Source organism: Gobio gobio, assembly GCF_949357685.1.
Source record: "Gobio gobio genome assembly, chromosome: 10".
In the NCBI taxonomy this organism is placed as follows: Eukaryota; Metazoa; Chordata; class Actinopteri; order Cypriniformes; family Gobionidae; genus Gobio; species Gobio gobio.
Genome location: NC_137116.1, coordinates 6509569 through 6526651, shown reverse-complemented (window position 1 = coordinate 6526651; position 17083 = coordinate 6509569). Strand labels below are relative to the sequence as shown.

The 17083-nt window shown below is 38.1% G+C and overlaps 1 protein-coding gene across 2 annotated transcripts in view; it reads left to right on the top strand.

The window, feature by feature from the left end:
* Nucleotides 1–17083, top strand: part of vps13a (vacuolar protein sorting 13 homolog A) — a 115832-nt gene that overhangs the window by 91398 nt on the left and 7351 nt on the right. For both annotated transcript variants that reach the window (XM_079827174.1, XM_079827173.1), the window contains 8 exons: nucleotides 3135–3216; nucleotides 3306–3419; nucleotides 7600–7675; nucleotides 7849–8012; nucleotides 10387–10432; nucleotides 10556–10679; nucleotides 10770–10884; nucleotides 15099–15184. In XM_079827174.1, the coding sequence (XP_079683300.1) occupies nucleotides 3135–3216; nucleotides 3306–3419; nucleotides 7600–7675; nucleotides 7849–8012; nucleotides 10387–10432; nucleotides 10556–10679; nucleotides 10770–10884; nucleotides 15099–15184 (807 nt within the window). The remainder of the gene's footprint in view (nucleotides 1–3134; nucleotides 3217–3305; nucleotides 3420–7599; nucleotides 7676–7848; nucleotides 8013–10386; nucleotides 10433–10555; nucleotides 10680–10769; nucleotides 10885–15098; nucleotides 15185–17083) is intronic.

Sequence of the window (17083 nt, the reverse complement as noted above, 5' to 3'; positions counted from 1 at the left end):
TAACCAATTCTTAACAAGTGCTTTTAAATTTGCAATAATATTAGAGGAGCACCATTTTAATAGCGTGAAAATAGCGTATTAGTCTGAAAGAAGAATGTCATAAACACCTAGGAGGACTTGAGGGTGAGTAAATGAATGGGATAATTTTCATTTTCGGGTGGACTATTCCTTTAAGCTTGACGTCATCTAGTCTCTGATCATGGACTATAGAGGGCGCAACAGGATAAGAAATCTTTGAAATCCACTTTCATGCTCTGTTTCCAACAGTTAAAATGACAAATAAAAGCATACTCAAAGAGCTCCACAAGATATGTTGGATTACACCATCTCATGCTCAATATTGATCAGGTGAATGCACGATTTAAACAGCTTATTGAACACGTAAGTTAATTACCGTTCTAAACTGATGCTGTGCTGGATTGTAACACACACACACACAGAGTCAGTAGCGCTCATACAGAAACAATCAGTAGCGCTGAAACTTACTGTCAGCACTGTTCTGTGAATATCAATAAAATAGCTTAGAAACCGAAGAGTTCTAGCATATATTTGTTAGTAACTGAAACCCACAGCTTCACTATTAGTAGAGAGACGCTGCCAGGCAGAATGAATTCACACGCAATTGCTCTCTCACTAATTATTTATCTGTATCTTTATCTGTATGCAGAAGTCTGTGAGATATATAACGGCCCAAAGACAAAAGAACTGATAAAATATGCTGTCATTTAGGAGCAATAGCCTTGTGGGTAGATCTGTGACCTATGCCATAGCTGTGTACAAGAAAACCCACGTTCAGTCTCAGCTCGAGGTTCAGGCTTATTTGTCCATTAATGGCGTTATCAGCGACTAGTCGACGTCGACTCGACTTTAATCGCATAAATGTCAACTTTAAAAAATCTGAAGTCATTCAACCCCTAATGTGAAACAGCATGCATTATGCAGTGTGTAATATGCTAAATGTTCTTATAGCCTCGTTATGTTGCCTGTTTAATTCATTAGGCACTATCCAGATATCATCTCATATATTAATGTTTACTTAATGTTGTATTTTTGTTGTAATTAGTTTGATATTGTGGTATGGTTCAGAAGTTTGTTTTGACAGAAATTTCTTCTGCTCAACAAGACTGGATTTATTTGATAAAAAAATACAGTAAAGCATAATATTATGAAATATTAGTGCAATTTAATTTAATCGTTTTTTTATATATTTTAAATCCTTTTGATCCTTCAGAAATCATTCTAATATGCTGAATTGCTGCTCAAGAAACATTTTTGATTATTATCATTGTTGAAATAATATATTAATATTTAAATTTTTTATTTTATTTTATTTATTTTATTCTCAGTCGGAAAAATGGTGGATTGCCACCTTCAGGTTGGTGGAGAGTTCCTGCCTCAAGTGGTGTAGTTCAGGTATCTTGGGGTCTTGTTCACGAGTGAGGGAAGGATGGAACGGGAGATTGACAGACGGATCGATGCAGCTTCTACAGTAATGCAGTCGATGTACCGGTCTGTCGTGGTAAAGAAGGAGCTGAGCTGTAAGGCAAAGCTCTTGATTTACCGGTCAATCTACGTTCCTACTCTCACCTATGAAAGGACAAGATCCCGGATACAGGCGGCCGAAATGAGCTTTCTCCGTAGGGTGGCTGGGCGCTCCCTTAGAGATAGGGTGAGAAGCTCGGCCACTCGGGAGGAGCTCAGAATAGAGCCGTTGCTCCTCCACATCGAGAGGAGCCAGCTGAGGTGGCTCGGGCATCTATTTCGGATGCCTCCTGGACGCCTTCCCAGGGAGGTGTTCCTGGCACGTCCCACCGGGAGGAGGCCCCGGGGAAGACCTAGGACACGCTGGAGGGATTATGTCTCCCGGCTGGCCTGGGAGCGCCTCGGGGTTCCCCCGGAAGAGCTGGAGGAAGTGGCTAGGGAGAGGGAAGTCTGGGCGTCTCTGCTTAGACTGTTGCCCCCGCGACCCGGCCCCGGATAAGCGGAAGATGACGATGATGATGATGATGATGATTTTATTCAGGATTTTTTGATGAATAGAAAATTCAAAAGAACAGCCTTTTTTGTATAGAATTCTTTTGTAACATTATACTTTTTTTTTGATCACTTTAGAACACTTTAATGTATCATTAATGGAAAAAAGTATACTTTTTTTTTTTTTTTTTGTGAAATTGGAAAGGCAAGATCAAATCAAGGGCAATGAATTGTGGGATACGGTACCCAGTGTTGTCTGATCTGATTCTGTACTGCACAGGCCAAATGTAGGTTTTGTGGATATTCCATACATACTGAAAGGGATAGTTCACCCAAAAATGAAAATTAGCCCATAATTTACTCACCCTCAAGTCATCCTAGGTGTATATGACATTCTTCTTTCAGGCGAATAAAATCAAAGTTATATTACAAAAGTCCAGGCTAATCAGTGCATCTGCCTATCAAATAACGTGCTCCACGCGGCTCTGGGGTGTTAATAAAGGCCTTCTGAAGCGAATCGACGCGTTTGTGTAAGAAAAATATCCATATTTAAAACTTAAAAGTAAACAAAAAATTGTTGAAAGTTCCCCTGCCGATCGAAAGACTAATGCCGCGTTCCAGACAACCCGTAACCCATGTTTTTGGCTACCTGGAACGCAGCATAACGCGACCAGGTAGGCTCGTCATGACGTCATGTATGCATCTTGAGTTTCACTTTCAACATTCAACACTTTTCCACGGAAGGCCGAAAGTTTACTTGATAAAGTTATAAATATGGATATTTTTCTTACACAAACGCGTCGATTTGCTTCAGAAGGCCTTTATTAACACCCCGGAGCCGCGTGGAGCACGTTATTTGATGGACAGATGCACTTTTTATGGACTTCAAAAACAGAGCAACTATGAATCCAATTCTAATGCTTGGATTAGCCTGGACTTTTGTAATATAACTCCGATTTTATTCATCTGATAGAAGAAAGTCATATACACCTAGGATGATAGGCTAATTTTCATTTTTGGGTGAACTATCCCTTGAATTGTGTACAGGTTGCATCCTCATAAGATATTATGAGTAAGCAGGCCATTGCGTATGTGCAGAGTCTCATATGATTGAAATGCTTACATTTACATTGATGCATTTGTGTCCTTTCTTTCTCTAGACTTGCCTTCTTTGAGCTGACGTACCAGTTCCGCACCACTCAGCAGCTGCAGTGGGAGGTTGTCCGCCATTATTCCAAACAGGTGACCCTTCACCTTTAACACTCCGAGACTGCTGGTGATTTCAGCGTGTTTAAAACATGTTTTTATGTATCTGTGCTTGTGTGTTTTAGGCTATCAAACAGATGTATGTTCTGGTTTTGGGTTTAGACGTCCTTGGGAACCCGTTTGGACTGATCCGTGGTCTGTCTGAAGGCGTCGAGGCCTTCTTTTATGAGCCTTATCAGGTGAAACTTTAACTCTTCACACACAACGATTGATGAGATGCACCATTTGTGACCCTCTAAAGCAGTGGTTCTCAAAGTGGGGTCCGCTACCCGTTGCCAGGGGGTCCGCTAAATAATTGTAGAGCCCTATGAACGGAATCGTCAGACAGGGAGTGGCCATCGGGAAAATTCTTGATGGGCTGGTCATAAATTGGGCCGGCAGCACTTTAATATAAAGACAGTTTCACAAGGGACGCGGAAAGCGCAAGTGTCTGGCTCATTTTCAACAAGAGATACACTAAGCAGCAATTCGTAGGCGTTTTGGTAGGGGTGAAGAGGTGAAATGCGTGCATATTTATACAGGCCATATAATACCATTTATAAGTTATAAATGGTATTATATTACCTGTATAAATATGCACGCAGTAAGGCGAACCACAATATTTCTTCGCGCTTTCTTAACACACGTAAGAAAAAAAAGCATTAAGAGTCAAGAGGCTAGGTTTAATTTTTTTCTGTTCTATTTTTATCCGTCAGTTTTTTATTTATTTATTTTTTGTTTATCTCTGCTCCCACCTGAGACGATCAATTCAAGATTTGTTTACAATGGTAGCCTATAATATGACATTTCATAAAATAGCATAATCCATTCTGCTGATATTCATTTTAATTTGATTGACTTAATTTGTATGTGCAGTATATTTTTCAGCTGTGCCTATATTTTTAAATGAATATTGTTTAAGACGTTTAGTAGCTATGTCATTTGTAATGGAAGCCCGTGTCCACTACTGCAACACCCCCTGGTTTCACAGGATTGCATATGCAATACAAATTTTTGTTCATTTACATTATTCATTTTTAGCTTTTAGTATTTAATGTAGGCCCTACACGAGTGTTCTCACCGGTATGCTTGTTGTGCTTCATGGAGTTTTGACGTGTTTTATTTTGACTCGTTATGTTCCTTATTCAAATGAACTCACTGCCAAGACCATGGGAATATTGCTTCCCTTTCCTACCACTTACATATGCAAAACATCATTCTCAACTTTGGCTGCAATGAAAACAAACAGGGCTTGTTTGAATGTGGAGAATGACCTTAGAGTCTGTCTGTCATCCATCACTCCAAGAATAAACTAAATTTGATGAGAGGCACACCCATCTCATTAGTTCATGTTAGCTCATCAAACTAGTTACTGTAAAAATGTGAGATTTAAATGTTCATTTAAAAGGATAGTTCATCCCAAAAAATGAAAAGTCTGTCATTATTGGCTCACCCTCAAGTTGTTCCAAACCTGTATGAATTTCTTTCTTTTGCAAAAGAAGATATTTTGAAGGATGTGGGTAACCAAACAGTTTCTGGTACCTTTTAAAACATACTACGGAAGTAAATAGGGTCCATCCACTGTTTGGTTACACACATCTTCAAAATATCTTCTTTTGTGTTCAGGAGAAGAAAGAAATTCATACAGATTTGGAACAACTTGTGGGTGAGTAAATGATGACAGAATTTAAATTTTGGGTGAACTATCCTTTTAATGTAAAATGTTAATGCTTTAATTTTAATCTGGGTATTTTTAATGTTTGGGTTTTGAAATGAAATAAGTTCCAAGTTTTTTTTTACTGAGCACAACTATTCCTAGTTATTAGGTGTTCAAGCACGTAGCGCTGAAACCCTTTTGTAATTGTTAGAATTTCCAAGTATCAGCATAGTCCCCTAAAAGTGAGCGGGCAGACCAAAACCGTAAGTCGTAGAGAAAATCCCATCTACAACGGCATTAAGGCTCGCCCCAATTGGCCTAAAGGTGGCACTACAGCGATCTGAAGTATGTAATGCTCATAACCCCTAAAACGTTCGTCACAGACTCCAATGTCTTATATTGTTGAAATCCTTGGCTCAAGATGAATAAAACAAGATAATTTCTTCAAAACTTGGTACACCTACATGGCAACTGGCCACTTGGTGGCACTATAAAATGAAAAAAAATGAAAATAAAACAGCAATAGCTCTGCAACAGTCAGTTTTTCCAGTCTGATTGACTTGAAAACTGGCATGCGGTGTCTTCATAAAAGGTGCCGCGATTATCTACAAGGACATTCGGCCATCTCAAAAACTATGAGAGGCCTGTGAAAAATTCGAAGGAAATCGTCCAACCGGGGGTGGCGCCCGATTGTATATCACACTATTTTTACCACATCTTAGCCTTTAGGACCACCGATGTCAATTGAATTGAGATTATTTCAAAAACCTACTTTGGCGAACTAGTCCTAGGTTTTTGGCTCAACCTCAATAACTGTTAAAAAGCCTTAAAAATGTAAATTGTCTGTTTTGGCTGAAAATTGTCTTTTCCATCTATGATGTTGGTGATTATAGGCTTGCTAAAATAAACATAATACCTTTTTACGAATACGCTTAAAGGCCTTAAAATGCTTGAACCACGATACAAATTAACTAATTAATCAAAATGTTCCTGTAATTAATCGCGATTAATCACAAGTTTTTAATATTTTTGGAGTTTTTAATATTTTGACATTGTATTCATTTCAGTTACTCTCCAAATTAATGTAGAAACAATTTAAAGACAGCATATTTTAAATATGTGTTGTAGTGGCATCTTTTTATGAATGAAGGCCAGTGTCACTGATACTAATGTCTCTATGAAACATTAATGACATTACATTACAGTATAAATGAAAGCTACCAATTTCAACATTTATTAGGCTTTAAAAAAAACTTTTAATTTAAGTGAACTTAAAACAATCTTTAAATAAACCCATTATAATAAATGTTATATTTACCTGTGGCCTTCCCTGTTAGACATATACAGAAATGTAATAGTTATCAACACCTTTCTTAACTGCATAATAATAATTATAAATGAAATATAGATTAATCATCTTTTTTCTTTTCCCATTGTTCTTTGATGAACATTAATGACAGACATCATCAGTGCTGCTGTCACTTTAAGATCGGCCGCTGCCGAACATGACGCGAATCTGACGCGGTCACGTGCATCTCATTTTCTCAAGTTCATTTAAGACGTTATTTAACTAATTTAAGACTCCTAATATGAGAGCAACATTCTCTGTTGTTTTTATTGTTTGTTCAAGAGCGAAAGAGAACTCGATATGTGCACGAGACTGGCACGTGCGTCAAGTGTGTGTGTGTCAGCTAGCTCCCTATCTTCCTAGGTGGTGAATCAGTATATCGTACATGAATGTGGCCGTCTCCCTGATCAGTGCCCTGACTACTGCACTAGGGAATGGATCGAGACGCACCCACACAGACAGGACATTGACACGCAGCGTGTTCTCTTGTGTCTTTTCGCACTTGATGGTTTAAAAGCATTTACATGAATAAGAGCGGGATCATATAATGTAACGCTGGGCAAAATAAGATATAAAAACGGACGCTGCGTTAATTGCGCTAAATATTTTTAATGCGTTAAACTGAACAAATTAATTGCCTGCGTTAACGCCATAATTTGCCAAGCACTAATATTTATTCATAGTTATATTTCTCCACTGTGTAGAGAGCAGGTTATTATAGTTAACTACAATTAAATTCTAAAATGTGCATTCTAAAAATGCACATAAAATGTATGAGCTCAATTGAGGCAGATACATTTTTTTAATCTGATAAGATATGCGCATAAACTACAATGGAAACACATTTACTGAATAAATCCCTCGATACACATCAAAAACAGAACAACAGAGGCTGTGATGTGATAACTGGACTAACTGGTGGACCAATCGCATCACAGCATCTCAAATGTTGGTTTGGTGGCTCTGAAACGCCTGAGCCGAAATCTGTCATCAGAATGATTTGGTTTAATTCCCTCCTGAAGTGTCTCACACGATTGCGTTCCCAAACACCAGCATCCCAACGCAAGAGAACATGACCGCGTTTATTGCATACAAATAATCATAATATTGATAGTAATTCATGATGTAGTAAAAAAAGAGCCACAGCGGCTTCCTCGATTGCAACAACTTTCATTTTTATTACAGATATTTTGCGCCAATTTCACTAGGAAGTGACTATTTGAACACATGGGATGGAAACACTGCTTCACAAATGTTCTATGCGATATTCCAATTCCAAGTTAAATTCGCAACTTTAGATGGAAACAAATCTATTGATACTCACTGCAGTGTGTTTTACTGGCCTTAACCATGAATGTGTGTGTGTGTTTGTCAGGGTGCCATACAGGGGCCAGAGGAGTTTATGGAAGGGATGGCACTCGGGGTGAAAGCTCTGGTTGGAGGGGCTGTGGGTAAGTACTCTCTTTTTCCAACATGCAATAATACACTGATGATGTGAGTAATCTTTGAAGTTATGAATTCAGAGACTGTTTTCTTAAAATCGAAACAAATTGGAATAACCAGCACTGTTCTTCCACTCAAATTCTGACCTATTCATAGTTTCTTTCTGTTGTCATCTTCTCAGGCGGTCTGGCTGGAGCAGCGTCTCGGATCACTGGAGCGATGGCTAAAGGTGTGGCCGCCATGACGATGGATGAGGAGTACCAGCAGAAGAGACGAGAGGCCATGAACAAGCAGCCCAGCGGACTGAGGGAAGGACTGACGCGAGGAGGGAAAGGACTGGTGTCTGTGAGTCAACACGCATGTCAAAGTCATTGTCATTTTATTTATATATATATTTATTAATATATTGTTTACATAACTTATAAAAAGCAATGACAATAACATACTAACAAAAATAATACAGTAAATCAAATAAACAGTTAGGGCCAGATTTACTAAATGGCAAATTAGCTTGAGAGCGCAATCCCATAAAAGCGCTAATTGGAGTGGAAAGTTCACCGTGTAATCTACTGACGACATGCAAATGAAAGAACACAGACACAGCCGGATCATTTCCATAATGACCAACACAATCTACCAAGAGCATCTGGTTTAGGACATGCTTTTTTTGGGGCGGTAAATAATGGCGCAAACACCAGTAAATTGACGAGTGCAAACCTTAGTAAATCACTTTGTATGAATGATTCATTTAAAGACTCTCCTCACATAAATACTGCGTCTGAAAGGGAAACTCATACAAATGCATATGCTATAACGTCAGCCGCAAAAATAACCCTGTCCACGCCTTTTGAGCGCTAATTTATCATTGCATGACTTTAGTGAATCCTGACAGTAGTTTTTTAACACCACAAGAGGGTTTGCGCTGGAGAAAACTGTTAGTACTGTTATGCCGAGTTCACACTGCCTGATTTTAGGCCCGATTTTGACTCTACGACAGGTCTTGCCGAATCGCAGACAAATGCCCGAAATCATAGGCAAATCGGTGCTCGTGCACGTGAGTGACAATCACGCAGTGTGAATGATCAAAGACGCTAGATATCTTGCTAAATATCTTGACCTGTCAGCGATTCAAAATCCTGCTTTGTGAAATGTGTTTTGACTGAAAATGACATTGGTGATGACGTACAGCCAATGAGAGAGCAAGATACAGGGCAGCAGGAGGTTCAGGGAGGAGTTATAGACCAGAATATCAGTATTTTATTTAATATCTTTACAATTATATCAAACCGAAACAAAAGCACAAACATTTGCTTGACCAGCCGCAACTGCAGCACATTGTAAAATGATTTATTTACCTCCAACTCTCTTTGCAGAACACTATCATTACTCCCTGTGTCTCCAACCATTTCCTCCATAATCTTTTTTTCTTTTTCTCATTTTTGCTGCAAATCAGTGCACAGACAATTTGGATCGCAATTTTTGCAGTCTATATTTTGACAATCCCAGTAGGGCTGGACCAGAATATTAGAATATTCGTTCGAGGGGTTGGTATTCGATTTTCAAATTTGGGATTCGAATATTGTTTTTGTTTTTGTTTTGTTTTTTCGTGCACACCTGGCATCCCCCTCAACACGGTTCTCATTCGTGCTTGCATATGTTTACGCTATAAAATCTGGCAAAATACAATACTCTTTTCTTTTCTTTTTTTAAATTATTTTATAGCCCAGCAGTTTTTAATAGGATGGACAGTTGAATAGGAACCTAACCTTGTTATACTTCATAAATATATTTGCTTCTTAGCGTTAGGGATGTGACGGTGAGAAAATTTCCACATTACAGTGCTTCTTTACTTTTCAACACAGCGCAGTTTACTTTCGGTTTGCCAATTCGGGGGCGGGTTGTTTGAATTGTGGGTTTATTAGCTATAACTATTCTTAATGAAAAACACAACAACAAAACAGTACAATGACAAACTTCCTTAAATAGGCACTTTTACATTTCGCTTTGAAAACATTTTTTGGAGAAAACAATTGTAGTTAATCTGTTCTCTAACTGACCAAATAGATTTTTACTACTATAATATATCAAAACTGGAACCTGAGTGAGACCTGTGTGTTTTGTATCACTAGTGCAGTGTCCGTTCTCGGAGCATATAAGCCCTGCCCGCGTGAGGTGCGCCGCTTCTCCAGATTCCTGCCTTTAGAGAGAAGAATATGTTCTGCCCCCTCCCTCCGAAGCTTCGAATATTCGATGTTGATTACTACTGAAGCTTCGAAGCTCAAAAAAATGGTATTCGGACCAGCCCTAAATTCCAGTCTCGCGCGAGAACTCCAGTCTGACGCGATCTCGCGTTGTTTCCTTGTCACATCTCGTGTGTGTTTGGTTTTGAAACGTAGTTGATGTCACTAATCCGTGAAGAAGCTCGTTGTAGTCCCTACCAGCCGTTTGTTATAGTCCTTAAAAAGCGATTTCTCCCTTTGCTTTGAACTTTGCAGGTGTTGTTTATGCTCAAACAGCAACATTTCGCACTAACTAAAGTTAAAAAAAGTGATATCATAATCAACCACCCCTTTAAATAGTAGTTAAACACACCTAGTATAATGTGGGACCTAAAAATGTAATTGATTGACCGCCTACAAGTCAAACTTTGCTTTCACTGCAGTAATTATATTTTGATTGTTTGTGAAGTGTGTGTGTGAATATGATCTCTATCACTCAGGGTTTTGTAAGCGGCATCACGGGCATCGTGACTAAACCAATAAAAGGTAAAGCTACTGACCAGCTGTTGGGTTATTTCAGTGTCAACAGCTGTATCACAGTATTTCAGTGTCAGTTACCTGTGTGTTCAGTCTGATAGGCATGTCATGAGTGTGTGTGTGTTCCTGTAGGAGCACAAAAGGAAGGAGCGGCGGGGTTCTTTAAGGGTGTGGGCAAAGGCTTGGTTGGAGCTCTGACCAGACCAACAGGGGGCATCATTGATATGGCCAGCAGCACCTTTCAAGGCATCAAAAGGTGTTTGAATATGTCTATGTGTCTGTGTTTATTGTTCGGGAAAGAATCTTCCATGATTGTGACGCATTTTCTGGCTTGATTTGAATTCAGAGCCGCAGAGACGTCTCAGGATGTGGAGAGTTTACGTCCTCCTCGTTTCTTCCATGAGGATGGAGTCATCCGGCCGTATAAGGAGAGAGAGGGACTCGGCAGCCAGATGCTGCAGGTGACGCTTAACACTTCCCACACACTCCTGCTGTTCAAGATAGTGGCATTGCATTCAAAATGTTCTAATGGCGCATGATAAAAGACAACGGAAATGGGCAGATGACAACATGTTCAGCAGAGACAGCAGACTAAAACAACAAATAATAGAATAAAATAATTACATATTGCAATATTTGTTCTTTTGTATTTCTACTCAAATCTTTAAACAACACTATTTAAATAAACTGCAAACATGCTAAATGGTAGTTGAAAATGGTAAATATTTGAGAGATCTAAACTACAGGTCAAAAGTAAGTCTCTTCTGCTCACCAAGGCTGCATTTATGTGATCAAAAATACAGGAGTAACAGTAACATTTTGAAATATTATTACAATTTCAAATAACTTTTTTTTTTATGTTTGAATGTATTTTAAATGTAATTTATTCCTGCGATCAAAGCTGAATTTTCAGCATCATTACTTCAGTGTCACATGATCCTTCAGAAATCATTCTAATATGATTATTTGATGCTGAAGAAACATTTATAATAATTATCAATGTTGAAAACAGTTGTTGTGGATTTTTTTTTCAGGATTCTTTGATGAATAGAAAGTTTAAAAGAACAGTTTTTATTTGAAAAAGAAATATTTTGTTACATGTAAAGTGTCTTTACTGTCACTTTTGAACAGTAGTGTGCATATTTAATATTTATTTTAGGGATGCACCGATATTTTGACAAATCTAAATATATTGATAAATCTAAATCCAACTTGGTATATAATTTTTGAGAGTCTAATTACAAAAATAAAAGTTTCACCATTAAATCCATGCGCCAAGAACACAATTATGATGTTCTCATTATAATTTTATCTAGGCTATATGATTGCGCTGCACATGTTGCACTGAACTATATTTCCCTTTTTGAAGTGATTTCAATCATATTTCTAGCAATTCAAACCCATCATGGCGAAACTGTTCGCATCTGAAGTGTCTCAGAGGAAGGAAATAATACATTATTGATCTGCTTTAATATATCTGCAAAATAAAATAAAAAACAACATTAAAAATGTACATATATCGGCTGATACCGATATGGTGGCCGATATATTGTGCATCCCTCATTTATTTATTTAAACCTGTATTTAAACATAATATCTTGGTAATATATCCATGTCATCATCCCAGACACCTTTACATAACATATACAGTACATATTAAGACGGTGTGTAGTATATTTACACAATAACATGATTTCTAAATTATTTGCAGTTGTTTCTTGCTCCAAAATGCTTTGCCATTATCTTAAACACCCACCGCTGTCATTAAACAACCAGCTTAGACCAGCACGAGTTTTCATGCTTGTCCAGGCTGGTTTACACTGGTTAGTGGTGGTTTCATGTTAGTCTAGATTGTGCAAACCATAGCCGGTGAAGCTGGTCAACAGACCAGTCTTTCTAGCGAAGCTGGTTGACCAAGGAAGTCTTGCTGGTTAAACTACTTAAGAAACATTATACCCAGAATCCAAAACACAGAAGGAAGCAAAAAGACTAACAAGGACCAAAGGGTTTGGAATTTTATCTTCAGATGTGCAGGTGTTCATAGTTACTGTATGCGCTGTTTTGAATTGGAGCAGAAAGATTCCACAGGATGCATGTGTAAAACTTTACTATTAAACTACTCTATGGATGCCAGATCATTGATGAAAACTTGACATTTGTTACAGATCCAGATGAGCATTTGCATTTACTCTGAGTCGTTGCTGTTCCCTTAAATCCCAAAGTATACTTAGTTTTTTAACACGCATGCTACCTTTCAAAGTATACCGGAACGCCGGTGGTCGACACGTGCGCTCTAGAAAGTTTCATCTTTGTCCAGTTGTGATGTGGTGTGTAGCTTGTGAGAGTTGCAGATATTCGCCTCAGTGGTGTTAGATGTAGGGTACAACAGGGCTAAAGGCAAACCTTAAGAAAAATGTGCTTTTCATTAGTGTAATTGCAGAAAAAATATGTATGTTTTTATTTAACATTGATGGAGCAACAGATTTTAGGGCCCTTAAATACACCTGCCTTAATGCAATGCCAGGCTCGCGTGACTCAAGTGTTTTTTGCTAGTTTCAGCCAGACGCAGTTATCATTTTCACATCCAGCGACACGTTGTTTACATAGAAAATGCACTCTCGCCCACCTGTTCGCCCATGGGCGTGCTGGTCTGAAAACCAGGTGTGTTCAGGCGCATTGTTGGTGCGTTGCTATTTTGCTAAAGAGTGTGTTAGTAATATGCGTCTATAGGCGGGTGCACAAGGCGCGTACACTCTGCTTATTACACACACAGGGACACGCAGCAGCGCACACACATTTTTAAATATTATAAATAAAAGGATTCCTCTCTGGAGAAATGTTCAGTCTTTCCACTCACAAATTCCTCCATGTAAATGGATCCTCCATGGTGCGAGCACAACTGGCTTTTAAAGGGAATGGGCGATGAGAGACTGATTGGTTTATTGCACATTACGCCCAAAACACACCCAACCCTTTTAGACCATGCGCGTCTGGCGTCTGGCCCTAAATGCACCAGACCATCCGCTTAGATCGTTAAAATAGGGCCCTTAGTGTGAAAATAAATCATAAAAGTGGTTGATTTTGTTTAAAAATCTTATAAATGTATGAGATGGGCCTTTTACAAATACTTAAAAAAAAAAAAGTAAATAAATAAATAAAAAATAAAAAAATGATTTGAATAATGTTTAAGTTAATACTTGTTTAAAACAACCACTTTTTGGTTTATTTTGATAATTAAAAGAATACATTTTTGTTCATAAAAATTTATTGTCATAAATGTTCATTTTAAATATCAAAAATCATTAAGATTTTTTAAGATTCTGAAAGCATTGAATGAGATCCCGTGATAATTTTATAAAGCTTTACAATAGTAACAAATAAATCAATTTTATTATATCATATGATTATATTTATAATGAAACCATTATATTTAAAATTAGAGATTATCATAAGGTGGACACCCAACTTAATATATGATATTTCCAATCTGAATCTAACCATGTGATGTCAACAAATGGAAAAGTCAGTCAGCTGTTTATTAACATGTTAAAAATTGTCTTTAGCCCCGAATACCATACTTTTACATATTCTTCCGTTATTGAAAAACGGATGCTTTAATCACCTTGAACAAAACTGAAAATCATTAACAAGACCTTTGTCTCAAAATATATCGATGCTACATAAATCTTCAACATTTGATCAAACATTAAATATTAGATCAAATGAGCACAGAATCATCTTTGCGTTGCTGACTGCAATCAGCCAAATTTCCATGTGCATCTTGAAAATCGGTTATTATGAAAAGTGCTGTGCTGGATTTGCCATCTAGCTGTTTAAAAGAGAATAAAGTCAAATGCACTTTTACCCCGGTGCACCTTTAGCCCTGTTGTACCTTACTTGTAGTGTTAGTGGAGTATTTGACAGGCTGTACTGACCGCAGCTCTCCTCTCTTGTCATGTTCACAGAAAAGAGCGGCCTTCTCTCAGTGGAGTAGCTCTGACACTGATGAGGATGAGGACAATCAGCTTACATATGAGTTCAATAGATATTCAGTCTGATTGTGTAATTTGCATCTATATCATTTACAATGTTTAAGTAGTTAGCGTGCAAAAATTACATGTAAATATTGCTGTTTTATGATCAGGAATCTTGGTTTAATTCCATCAGATGTTTTGTCCCCCACCATCATCTGTCATTTCTCCTGAATAAAGTCTGTCTCCAAGTGCGTTTTTCATCATTAACCCATTCCACACTCATCAATCCCACTATGCATTGCAAAATTATTTGGCACAAAGTACACCGGGCGCTGGATCAGGGGTGTGTGCTGTGACTTTAGTCTTCTAGAAAACATCATGACTGAACCTTTGCTTACGTTTTGCATTGAAGTCTTTTTACTAGGGAAATTCTCGACATTTTGCATTCTTGGATCCAGAACACGTTCAAATAGGCAATGTCGAAGTGCACAGACACTCAGAGCTAAAATATTGTACAGTTGAGTTGGTTTTTAAAGGTTTTAAACTAGTGTGATACAGAATATGAATTTTCATCAGTTCTTGTGTCATATACCCACCCCATCACCATATTTCAGGTCCTCAAATGTCAGAACATGATTCTGTGTGGAAGTTCACAGGATTGTATTTTTATATATTAATTGGTTTCTCCGTTTGGTTTGTAGAGTATTGAAAATGGACGCTTTGCCAAGTACAGGTACTTTGCTCATGCTAAGGTGAACGAATCAGATTTCCTGATGATCACTAAAAGGTAGGTGGATTTATATAAACCCCTCGTTTTGCATGAGCAATATGTCACATGAGCACACTTAGATGAAGGGGAATGCTGGTTTTAAAGGAACACGCCGACTTTTTGGGACTTTAGCTTATTCACCGTATCCCCCAGAGTTAGAAGTCCATACATACCATTCTCATCTCTGTGTGTGCCATAACTCTGTCTGACGCACCCACTGCTAGCCTAGCTTAGCACAAAGACTGGAGGTAAATGGCTCCAGCTAGCCTACTGCTCAATAAGTGACAAAATAACGCCAACATTTTCCTATTTACGTTGTGATGTGTATTGATACAATGTGTACTAAGACCGACGGAAAATTAAAAGTTGTGATTTTCTAGACCGATATGGCTAGGATATGGATATGGATAGTTGCCAACTCTCACGCATTTGGCTTTCAGGCTGTCTCACGCACTCACTCTGCCCAAGTAAATCTCACGCCAAATTGCCAAACCTGCTTTTGATATGAAACAAAGTCTAAGCGTTTACATTTTTTTAAAATGTTTTAATACAAAATTCAATTCTGAGTGTGTTGAAAAGGAAGTTATGACGTCCGCTCGGCGGCTGCTATGACACTTGTTCACACTGCAGTGAGAGTAAAGTGTTTCTGCTAAATCAAACCGGAAACCGAGGAGAACGCAGATATGGCGCAATCGACAGGCGACTCCCTCAAACGCATAGCTCACACGTCCCGGTTCCTTGGTTAAAATAGCAATTTCTCACGATTTACAAATAGTTGGAAACATTTGGGATATTCGAAGTACTCAACTGAACAAAATATATAACACTGGCCTTGTGGCTTTTGGATATTTTACTGCAAAAATCTTACATAGTTCACCTTTAATAAATATACATGTATCTAGTCTAGGTGCTCAAAAAAGTATTGCAGATCATAACTGCTTACTTATTTGTGAAATTTTGAAACGTTTATAACTTGCATCCTAATATGTTTTATGATACTTATATAAGCGCACACAAGTGGATATTAATGAATGTGAGCAAATATAATTTAACCCAAGAAAAGTTTAAAATAGTGCTAAAAGGGCAAACTTATTTTTCCTTATATGTACAGTAGGATATATACATATGAATTGCTACTGAATCAAGATCGAAATCGATATCATCACCCCATCCCCCCCACCCCCTCACCAAAAAAAATCTCACTCCAACCTGAACTGAAAAGTTGGCAACCCTGGTAATAATCAAGGAACTTTGCTGCCGTATTATGGGTGCAGTGGCGCAATGATATTACGCAGCACCTGAAAATAGTCCCCAGCACGCTCTGTGCAAGCAGATTGTCACGTTGATTATGTTGACGGAAGTTAGCCTATTTTCTTTATACGTTATTTTGTCACTTATTGAGCAGTAGGCTAGCTGGAGCCATTTACCTCCAGTCTTTGTGCTAAGCTAGGCTAGAGGTGGGTGTGTCAGACAGAGTTATGGCACGCACGGAGATGAGAATGGTATGAATGGACTTATCTAACTTTAGGCTGGCATACAAAAGTACTGTTAAGCATGTCGCCACGGTTTTGCTTCATGCTAAGGGTGCACTGATGAATCGCTTAATTATCTGCACGATCAGACCAGATCAGTAAATTATGGGATCATTTTCATTTTTGGGTGAACTATTCCTTTAAGAAAAGTTGACATGTAGACCTACCTGAAATATTTACAAATGAATCATTATTGAATTTAATTGTGTAACACAGTATATTGATATTTTCAGCGACGGTTATCTTACCAATCCAATGTTATCTTATCTTGTCCAATGGGCTTATCTTAACTTTACTTATCTTACTGTCTATAGCGCAAGCATTTGACAGCATACGAACATTTGAATCAAATCTCAAGACATTCCCACCGATCTATTAGCATCAG